The following is an 11,413-nucleotide window of genomic DNA, read 5'->3' as shown; positions in this document are numbered from 1 at the left end:
AGTTCAGAGAGAGTATAATTTAATTAGAAGAATAGTGGTCGAGGTAGTTCAATATACACATAAAAATAGGTGTTCGACATAGCATATAACAGTATCCAAAATTTATAATTGATATTTCTCACACAATATGTCACAATCAGTTGTAAGTATTTCAAAACGGATTTAATGTTAAATTTAGCTAATACAATTATAAGGCTTACAGGAGTACACTACATGAGTATACAATGAAGACTAAGATGATTATTGATGAAGTACTAAAAGCAATGGCTTGTTCATTGAAGCTGGAAGAGGAAAGCTTCTTTAAGCTATGGGGAAACGACGAAAATGATATAATTCTGGGAAGGTTCAACTATTATCCTCGATGCCCAATGGCAGATAAAGTTCATGGTTTGAAACCGCATGGAGATGGATCCGCCATTACCATTGTTTTACAAGATAAATATGTTGATGGACTTCAAATGTTTAAAGATGATAAATGGTTTAAGGTTCCCATCATTCCTGGAGCTGTCTTATTCATTGTTGGTGATCAAATGGAGGTACGTACATACATTTTTCCATTACTATTTCTTTTAGTTTAATTTTTTATTAAATAATTTACGAATTACAGCTTTTAAGTTTGGCTTTTACGAACTACAGCTTCAAAGTTTATTTTTTTCAAATTACCGCTATGAAAGTATCAAAGTTCATACCATTTAGGTCAAGTGATTGTTGACCAACCCAAATAACTTTTGACGAGCTTAAATGATCGTTTTTCATTACTTATTACCTTTAACTTTTCTAATTACCCATGGTACTCTTGTGTTTTAGCACTTTAATGTCCTTTTTATCCATCATCACGATATTTTTCAAAAAATGGACGTCGGGAATTTCCTTATAGGTTACTCTTTCGAAAATTCAGTCGAAATAAATATTTATTCACCTATTTTCCGGCATGTAAACCGAAAAAAATATTTAACATTATTTTTACATATCATAACGATATTTTGTTAAATTGAGTTCAAATATTGTTAGTTGGGATTTTGGGAGGTTATTTTAATCATTGAAAAGTATAGTTAATTGAGTTGAACTTGTGACATGTGCAGATAATGAGTAATGGCATATTTAAGAGTCCTACACATAAAGTAGTGCCTCATTCACAATTTGATCGAACCTCTCTAGCTATGTTTTGCATTCCAAGTCCAAAGAAAGAGATTGGACCTCTTAAAAGATTAATAAACAAAGATAGACCACAATTATACAAGAACTTGAAGGATTATGCTCAAATTTTCTTCCAATCCTACCCTGAAAATGATAAGGATAGGAAGATTCATGATGTCAAGCTTAGATATTAATTTTTTTTGTTTCATTGTTTGCGTGTTTGCATACTAATTTCCATTATTGAAAATCAACATAAACGGATTTGTTTCATAATAAATTTAGTGGTATCAATGTCATGCTTTTTATGTAATGTACTATAGTACTATGTATCTCTATTTTCAAATGAGATTAGCATTTATTGCGATTAAAATTTAAAATTATAATTCTGAGTTTTTAAAAATTCTCAATAGTTAGTATTTAAAAAGTATATATTGAGATGAATCTATCAAGATTCATTGTGAATATGTTTTTTTTATATGCATGAATGAGAATTATAGTCAAAGTTTGACACTAAAATTCGTAATTTTATTTGGCGAGAACATATGAAAACATAGGGAATAAAAATTTAAGCATTGATAAGTACTTTACTTATACACATACAATTCTAAAAAGTCAAGATAATCGTTTGAAAATCACTTAATTAAGTCCCTCAAAATCAGCTTTATTTTTCTTTTTAGACCGTCTCATTAAATTTATAAATTTTTACTTTTAGTCATAATTTTTATTTTTTCCTTAATTCCTATCCACATATTTAACTTATATTTTTAACTTATCTATCTATTTTTTATTTCTTTATAAAATATATTTTTTTTCATCCCTTTTATTCCCTGTTCTTGATTTTGGTTAGGACAAAAGTGTAGTTCAGTTAAAAAGTACGTAGAGACAAAAGCAACCACAAAATCATGGCTTCGGAGCAACAAACAATTGGTGATCTTATCGACGAGTTTTAGGTTTTTGTTAAGGTAGGTTAACCTAATAATCCTACTTGGTCTAGCCTAAATAAGAGATTTTTTAGCTAGGTTAATCTAATAATCCTACTTGGTCTAGCCTAAATAAATCATATTTTGTAGAACTTTGCTAACCAATTAAAATTTCTCCATCTTATGGGTTTATGTTTTCTTTATATACTTTCTTTGTTTTTTTTTTATTTTTTTATTTTTCTCTTTTATTTCTGCACAGTTTTCAAAATGCCTAAAATTTTTAAATACACATAATAAAAAATTACAAAAAATATATAGTAAAAAGTATACATTAAGACGAATCTAACGAGTCTCACATAGATATATTTTATCTTCAAATATGTCTCAAAAACATGAATCAAATTTATCTCTCTTTCAAATAGAATAATCCTAATGGGAAGAACTTTAGAAAACAAAGGAAGTAGTGATTAAAATTATTATCTAAACTCTGGTAGATTTAGTTATCACATTTATAGAAAACGATGTGTGCTCTATTTTTATATGACTTTGTCTTCCAAATTATATGTTAAAAGCTTGTTTTCTGGCTCTTAGTGTCAAAAGGCCCGGGGCAAGATAATAATTGTTGGCCCCTAATTATTATATAGAAGTAAAATAGTAGGAGTCTCATGATTAGATAAATATGAATTTGGGTAAGACTTATTTTATTTTTTTGGAATGGGCCAAGGGCATAAGCTCCTCTTGATCCCTCATAAGATCGACCTTCATTCCACCAAAACTTACCGTTGTTTGGGATTTTATGTCCACGAGTTATAAAAGGGTGTAAAAAAGGTAAAAGGGAGCTTTGTTGGATCATGGGAACATATTTTGAAAACTTGGTGATGTTTGAACAAGATGAGAAAAAGGGGTCCATAAATGTAATGATTTTGGGACTAAATTTTGTTAATCCCAAAATCTCTGCAGTAGAAAGATTCAAAATTTAAATGATTTTTTTCTTCCTCATTTTCCTTCACCTTTTATTTGTCAATTAGTGATCATATTTACATCATATTGGAGGGTTTGGCAAAATAATTTATTAGATAATTTTAGCTTATTTTGATACAAATAGAGGATTGAGTGGTCAAACTATCCAATACAATGTTTGGTAAAATAGCTGGTTGAAACATCTTATTGTTATGAATAAACTGTTTCTAAACAAGCCGCTTATAACAACGGACTCAAAATCAGTTAATATAATCAGCAAATTTAATCAGCTTAACTGCCAAACACCCAAAATATTTATTGGCAAACACATTTAACACTACATACTTAACTTTCAGTACAATTACAGGGAATATTTTCCACACCAACCTTTAACATATTTTCTATTTATTAGAAAACAAAATCAGAAGTCTACAAGAATGAAGCTAAAATTTTGCTCATACCTATAGCTTAATATTATTATTATTATTGTTGGGTATGTTGAGGAAAAAGGAGTAATGAGTAAAATTTGATTTAAAATTTTATCTAGAAAACTTTGAGTGCAATTAAGATTTTATTTTCAATCCCCATAGCTATTATAGTGTTATAAGATAAACAGGAGAGTTCACTCAAAAGACTAGCCTATTAGAAGAGAAAATCCATTTACCTATAAATCCCATACCAATTGCACTTTACAACTGATGTAGGATAAGTCTCATACCTTGCAATGAACTTATGAACCATAACATATATTGTACAATAATAGGCATGATGTAGGTAAAAGGTAGCTTTCCACCAAGTTTAGCGTAGAAATTACTACCTATAGACGGTTATGGTTTCAACTACTTAACTTTATGAAAAGAATAAATTTGATCATATGTAATTTTCAAAACTTATCAAATTAGTATAACAATTAATCCATTACGCAATTTTTTACTTAGTTGGGTGTTTGATATGAAGGGTTAAGGCCTTTAGTATTATTAAACAATAGTTATTAAACATTAATGAAGACTATTATTGTTATAAAGATAATTAATCTATTGGTTTAATAAATCTTAGGTATCATTTGTTTTCATATAAGTTACATAGAAATCTTAAATTCTTAGCAAATTAATAATTTGGATTATGTTTGTTTGTCAAAATAAACTGAAATTATGAAAAATTGCATATGAATTAACCTACTATAAGATATTATGACTTCAGAATTTTGGATTCTTTTGATTTATCTTAATGAAGTACTTGGTTTCTTAATTAATATTCAGAATAATTTGCGAATTACAACTTTAATTTTTAAAGTTTAGGTCTTTTTGCAAATTATAGCTTTAATGTTTAATTTTTGCGAATTACAGCCACCAAATTATCAAAGTCTACGGCGCTCAGGTTAAATCATAGAATTCCGACCACTTAATCTAAAATTTCGACCACTTAATCTAAAATTTCGACCACTAAAATGGTCGGAATACTATGATTTGGCATGAACAGTGGAGACTGTGATATTTTAATGGTTGTAATTCGCAAAAAAAAAAACACATTATGATTATAATTCGCAAAAGCGCCAGACTCAAAGATTGTAATTCCCAAATTATTCTAATATAATTATCGTTATTAATTTTTATTTTATTTTTTAAATATCGTCCATATATATTCCTTAATTACAGTTAAACTAATATAAAATACTTTCGCTATCTACCTTTATTACTTTACTCACAAAAATTTTATTTTTTTAATTCTCATCGATATTTCAAATAAAATACAAGTAGAGTAACTCCCTTTATGATTAATCATTGATTTTAAGTCGATAAATAAAAACTCCACCCTCTCCACGATCTCCTCTAAATCCTCTTGGTTAGAAAAATGGAAGAGTGACTTCACCGACTCGCCATTAATTCAACACCCGTTTCTTCTACCCACCTCCACCAAATCAATCAACACTTCATTATTACTCTTCCCTTTCTTCTTCTCAACATCAACTAACTTCCCCTTCTTCCTAAATTCCTTCTATTCAATTTTCACTTCCCAAACCAAACAAAAATGGGAAGCAGAGATCTGGAGAAGAACAGAGATGCCAACAACAATTACAACACCTACAATAATTACTCTAATTACCCACCACCACCATCTTCTTCATCTGTGTATCATGTTGATTCATCTGAAAGACAATGGACTTCTTGGTTGGTGCCCATGATTGTGGTTGCTAATGTTGCTATGTTCGTTGTTGTCATGTTTATCAATAATTGTCCTAAAAATAACTTTGGTTTTGATGCTTGTGTTGCTCGTTTTCTTGGGCGTTTCTCTTTTCAACCCCTCAAACAGAATCCTCTTCTGGGTCCTTCTTCTAACACGTAAATTTCCTTCTTTCTTGATATATTCTTTGCTTTCTTTAAGTTCTATTTTATGGGTTCATGTCCATGAGGCTTTGTTTTCGTTTTGTATTATTAGATTGTGATTATCCTGTTTTTCGAGTAAGAATTTTGATCAACACACTTAAATAATAAAGATTACTCTATTTATTCTATTTTTCAATTGAGAATACAAGTGCTTCATTGTGATAATTGATTTGGGTTGTATGTTTTACTGGCATTTGTTAATTTGATGTGGGTTTTCTGTACAGTGTTTGAATTATGTTTTTGTGTGGACAGTTTCTTCTTTTTTCTCTAAATAGTCCAAAAACCTACATTATTTTGCTTGATTTGATTGCTTTATTGCGGGGTGTCTTGCTCAAATTTGTTGTCACTGACCCTATTTGTTTGATAGTCTTGGTACCAGCAGTGAATGCCAAAACAATTGTGAATTGTGGGGTGTTTTAATCTTAGGCCTTTGAGAACTCTTTTTAAATTTTTGTAATTTTTGAAGCTTTTGATTATTTTTAATTTGGATGGTTGAGATTATGATTGGCTCATTAACATCAGGCTGTCACATTCAAGCTCTTATTGAGGCAACCCATGTGATTGATCTTCATTTTATGCCGTCTTGTAGCAATATGAAATGTTGAAAATAAAGGGCATTGATTAGAGTTTCCAGTTGTATGTAATGACTGGATTTTTAGATGCAAATCAATCATCATTTTGAATACGTGCTATCCTGATTGTAATTGAATTTGTTGCTTGTAGTTTGTGAACTTACGCAAGGTTCTGATTTCATAGATTTTCTTGATTGAGGTTGATATTCTTCTTTATAAAAGTACATGCCAATATTTCATTATGCCAGGCATGTTGAGTTGAAATAGTCAATTTTTTAAGTCAATGAACTTATGTGGAAATTTGGAAATTCATGTGGTTTTTAAAAGGTTTTGCTTTCTATTGAGTGAGCATAAGCTAATGAAGTTACTGGAGCATCTCACTATGATTCAGATTATATAATCATACTTTCTCTTACTGTTGATGACCATAACTTTTTACTACTATACATAAGTTTAGGATCAAGTTCCAAACAAAAACAAGATTTTCTTTGTTATGAGTAGTAGAATAGGAAATGGTTAAGATGATTGCTCGAGTCATTTCTTTTACTTAAAAAACATAGATGACATGTGGGGTTTTTTCCCCTCGCTTGGTAGCTGTTACTAAACGTCAAGGATGTTATAATTTAGCTTTAACTTGTAAGAAAAGTTGTATGACATTCTCATCGTTATGAAGCTGTATCCAACATTTGTTATTTTTATGCGTATTTATTACCATTGCATACCATTTTCCGTAGTGGTAGTGGTTGCTGATGAATTTTACGATGGTGGCAGGCCACCATTTTCATGAAAGTTGGCATATAAATTTCTTTGTAAAATACAATAAATGTTTATTGTTATTACAACCATCTAATACTGGCTGGATACCAAATGGGGCGTAAATGGAAGGATAATAGATAGCTGTTGTGTTAGGATATTATGTCTTACATTTTCAAATTCTTTTGTTAGCTTCTTGCATTGGGTTTTCCAGAATGTTGGTTGTCTTTTGCAATGAAAAAGAATATCTTGTCAATGAACCCTTGAAATTTAGTGCGTGTATTACTGTGTTGTCATGTTTTACCCTCTTTCGCTATAAAGATGTTCTTAGTTTACTAGAGCCTAATTGATTTGCAGATTGATGAATTTGGGGGCTCTAAAATGGGATAAGGTGGTGCATCAACATCAAGGATGGAGACTTATTACTTGCATCTGGTTGCATGCTGGTGTAATCCATCTCCTTGTGAATATGTTGAGTTTGGTGTTCATTGGTATTCGCCTTGAACAACAATTTGGATTTGGTATGTTGTCTCTTCAAAAATCATGAATAAGCCATTTAGAATTTGGATCAAGTTATACTTCCCTGAATGTAGTTGCAAAGATTTTTCCAACTTTAGTACTAAATACTCACAATATTTCTGCTTTGTGGCAGTTCGAATTGGAATACTCTACCTTGTTTCAGGAGTCGGTGGATCTGTACTCTCGGCACTTTTTCTCCAACAGAGCATATCTGTGGGAGCCTCTGGTGCCTTGTTTGGACTTCTTGGTGCAATGCTTTCTGAGCTTCTTACTAACTGGACAATCTACGCGAACAAGGTGAACTTTTTGTTTCTTTAGGGGACGCTTGGATTGAGTATAAATATTTAAGGGGGTAAAAAAAAGTCAAACTAGTGAAACAAAGGTAAGTGGAGGTGCAAATGAAGTAATTGAAATACTTGTGAAAGATGTAGAATGAGAGTAAACTAAAAAAGATGAATGAAAAGGAATGATGATTTCCCTCATTTGGAGGAAAGTATTCTCTCACCATCTCCTAGGGTAAATTTATACCCCAATATGAGGGAAATAACTGTTGTTTTATCCAAATTTATTACCTTCTAACCAATTCTTCCACCTTTCTAACAATCAAATTCCTTTAAACTTCTATCTAATTAACTTTGTTTTCCAGCTTTGACTTTTATTTACCCTTAAATATTTAACACTCAATTCAAGCGAGCCCTTAATATGTTTTGTTTCTTTTTGATCATCTGTCCTCGTGTAAATTTACACTTGGATCAGAAATTTTGAGCCATACCCAATGATACAAAATGCATCATCACTGTCACCAAGATTAGATGATCTGATTTTGTTGCAAAGAAAAGTTCAAATTCTGTTCTTTCTTGTTCTCAGTTCAACGAATTTATCTGTGTTCTTGCAGGCCGCTGCACTGTTCACACTTTTGATCATGATTGCTATCAACTTAGCTGTTGGAATTCTTCCTCATGTTGACAATTTTGCCCACATTGGAGGGTTTCTATCAGGATTTCTACTTGGATTTGTGTTGCTCTTACGTCCTCGATTTGGATGGCTCGAGCGTCACCAACTACCAGAGCATGCACGTGTGAAATCCAAATACATGCCATACCAAATCGTGTTATTCTTTATTGCAGCAGCAGCATTGATAGCTGGGTAAGATTCTTCACCAATCTGTGAATACAATTTTTTTCATTATATTCAAGGAAGACATTCTATGTGCAACCACTTTACGTGTCTGTTTCTAGAAGTTTTAAAATGTGAAGTTCTCCGCTTACGACACTATCAACTTGAAACAGAATACTTCTAAGTCTTTTGGCAGATATCAGACCGAACTCTAGGACACAAGTTGGGACAAATGTGAAAAAAGCCTTATAGAACTCTTTCGTCCTGCTTAGTACCTTGTAGAATTAGGTTATATGTGCAATGAGATTCACGGGATTGTCTTAGTCAGTGAATTACTTGTTCACTTGTCTTTTTTGGGGATCCCTGGTACTTGTTAAATCAAGATACTTCTTCCAAACCTTTAGCATACATTAAGCGTTTAAAACCCCTTCCCGACACATATTCGCTCCAATCTGGTTTCATGGAGTTGGAAATGTGGTTAGATTCAGATTGTCCTACTCCTGTAAGTGCTAATAGATTCTGCTATAGTTATCTCTATAAGTGCATCAGATTATTGGACTTTCAATTTCAAAAGCGATTAATTTATTTCATAGCAAAGAAGTGGAAATTTATTCATATTGACATATAGTCTTATTGTAAGTTGAAGTTTAAAAATAGGCAAGGGAATGCACATCTCCTTGAACATGTTTTTTTTATGGTCGGGATAAAGCTGGTGAATCCGTACTGGAAGAGGGGACAGGATATATTATATATCCAGTAGGTGGTGAGAATCAAAGCCTACAACCACCAGGCCAATTGGCCAACCCATGATTCTGTCATCTTATTGACATGTTGAATACATAAAAGGGCAGGAAAAAACAATCAGCAAGTCTTGTATGAGACCGTCTCACCGTGAGACGAGTCCATACAATAGGCCCATTAGTTAAAAAAAAGTAACGAAATCTGAATCTACACTTATACAGGAAACAGTTTTTTTAAATAATTTAGACTAAACCCAGTTCAAGCCGTCTCACGGTGAGACGGCTTCAATAAAGAATTAGTGAAAAACAAAATTGTAAAAAAGGTCTGCTCTCTTTGTTTGCATAGCGAGTCAAAACATTATTTAGCGTTTCTTTCATCTACTTCACTCCCTAGCTAAAACAAAATACAGCATTCAAGTCGAATTACAGAGAAAAATTGACGAGAAGTTATCAGTATTATCAACTCATGTATGATGTGTCCGTTCACCATGTTTGGTTCCATTTTGATGATAAGCATACTGAATGTTTTTTTACAGATTTACTGTTGGATTGGTAATGCTTTTCCAAGGAAAGAATGGAAATGACCATTGCAAATGGTGCCGTTATCTGAGCTGTGTGCCAACTTCGAAATGGGAGTGTGGAAACTGAGTAGATATTGGAACTCCTGCGGTGTTCATATGTTCATCTCGATAGTCGATACTATTTTCGTTTTTGTTTTCTTTTTTTTTTATTTTATCCCCCCTTCAATTTTGGTTTTTATAGATGGAATGGTTTATCATTGTACATGCGTAGATAGTGATACATATTATTAGTGTGTTTATACCCACAACCATTTAGCGGGTGCTTGATTTGGCGTTCATGGAAATACTTAAACTTCATTCAGTTCAGTTCAGTTCAAATCCATTTAATTCAATTTGTTTAAGTTTATCAGGCACCCACTTTACCTAATTAAACAATTTATTTACTAAAATCAATTAAAAAAAAGTAGTAACCTAATCTACAAAAACATGCCAACACCGCATAAAACAAAACCGAACCTCCACTCAACGCTTCTCCAAAGCAGTAGGAAGCCAAGTCGGCTTTTTATGCACATCTAAAGGAGTCTTCCAACAACTTCGATCGAGTACGCTTTATTTTTTCACTATTTTAGAAATTTCAGTGAACTTTTTAAATTGTTTTTATTTCTTTTTCGGGTGATGTAGTTGCGCATATAATATATCATTTGAAAATTCTTGAAGTTTAGTTTCCAACGCTACTAGTCTTGCATTAATACTTTCTTCCTATAGATATTATGCTCAAAATAGTGGACATGTATCAAATTTCATCTTAATACTTTTGCTTTTTGAACACTTATCAACTCTTTGGTTCCTCTTCTTTGTCAAACTCATTTATTTGCATTGTTCAGGTTTAGTGTTTTAAATTTTGATATGGGTAAAGTATGATTAATAAATATAAAGGTGTGAAAAGATTAAGTTTAGTAAGAGTAAATTGATAAAGTTAACTTATCAAACATAAAAATAAGATGTTTAGGATAATTTAACCTAATAAAAAAGTAAGTCATTTAGGATAAATAGTATTTTCGGACGAAATAAGCAAAGGTATAAATCTTGCTAGTCAACTGTTGTCATTCTAACATTAAAGATGTTCTATACTTTCATAAACAATCACTTAAATTTCCGGTAACTTCTATTATTTCATTAACTTTTTTCAAGAATCAATTTGTTAAATGTTCTCCATCCAACAGTCTCATATAATTACATAAGGTTGCAAGTGCATCTCACAAATCTATAGCAACTACGGCCGGTTTAGTCATCGATCCTAAATGGTGGGATTGGTAATAAAAAGTTTGTTTAATTTTAGTATGAATGTCTCTTGAAAAATTTAATGGTCATGTTTATTTTTTTTCAACAATCTCATAATTATTCACAATATTCATTCTAATACATTACCATCTGAAAATGTGGCAATATTATGTGATAATAGAAAATTGTAAAATAACTAGTTTTATGATCAAACTTTCATTATCAAGGAAATGACATGATACATTTTATGAAAATCTACACTATAAATCATTATCATTATCACCAATTAAAATGGATAATCAAACATTCAAAATGTGGCTTTAGCTTGAGTACAAATTGTCCAAATGTGGTTTGGATAAACGACACAAGAGTGAAGATGGGATTAATAATGAGCCAGTTAGTAGTCCTACAACGTTGGTTGCTGTAAGCGTAGTCTGACCGGCACTGTGTTGTTAATGATGATAGATGACTAATTAACCACCGACAACCTCTTAGTAATCCTCATTCCCC

The 11,413-nt window shown here is 31.6% G+C and overlaps 2 protein-coding genes across 2 annotated transcripts in view; both read left to right on the top strand.

Moving 5' to 3' along the window:
* Positions 1-1,502, top strand: part of LOC130804803 (flavonol synthase/flavanone 3-hydroxylase-like) — a 7,253-nt gene extending 5,751 nt beyond the window's left edge. The window contains exons 3-4 of the mRNA XM_057669405.1: positions 203-536; positions 1,083-1,502. Coding sequence (XP_057525388.1) covers positions 203-536; positions 1,083-1,331 — 583 coding nt within the window. The 3' untranslated portion in view covers positions 1,332-1,502. The remainder of the gene's footprint in view (positions 1-202; positions 537-1,082) is intronic.
* A 3,280-nt stretch (positions 1,503-4,782) lies between these two features.
* LOC130804805 (RHOMBOID-like protein 2) lies at positions 4,783-10,346 on the top strand. Its single transcript, XM_057669406.1, has 5 exons — positions 4,783-5,356; positions 7,084-7,247; positions 7,379-7,542; positions 8,141-8,391; positions 9,638-10,346. Exons 1-5 carry the CDS (start codon positions 5,046-5,048, stop codon positions 9,747-9,749), a joined length of 1,002 nt encoding a protein of 333 aa, XP_057525389.1. The 5' UTR covers positions 4,783-5,045; the 3' UTR covers positions 9,750-10,346.
* The last annotated feature ends 1,067 nt before the right edge of the window (positions 10,347-11,413 follow it).

The sequence above is a fragment of the Amaranthus tricolor genome, chromosome 17 (genome assembly GCF_026212465.1).
Source record: "Amaranthus tricolor cultivar Red isolate AtriRed21 chromosome 17, ASM2621246v1, whole genome shotgun sequence".
In the NCBI taxonomy this organism is placed as follows: Eukaryota; Viridiplantae; Streptophyta; class Magnoliopsida; order Caryophyllales; family Amaranthaceae; genus Amaranthus; species Amaranthus tricolor.
This window is presented reverse-complemented; position numbering and strand designations above follow the sequence as displayed.

What these genes read in the sequence shown, in the direction of transcription:
- LOC130804805 (XM_057669406.1), top strand. Translation starts at nt 5,046, where the DNA reads ATGGGAAGCAGAGATCTGGAGAAGAACAGAGATGCCAACAACAATTAC. An exon ending in CTGGGTCCTTCTTCTAACAC is followed by an intron (nt 5,357 to 7,083) that starts GTAAATTTCCTT and finishes ATTGATTTGCAG; the next exon opens with ATTGATGAATTTGGGGGCTC. An exon ending in TGAACAACAATTTGGATTTG is followed by an intron (nt 7,248 to 7,378) that starts GTATGTTGTCTC and finishes GCTTTGTGGCAG; the next exon opens with TTCGAATTGGAATACTCTAC.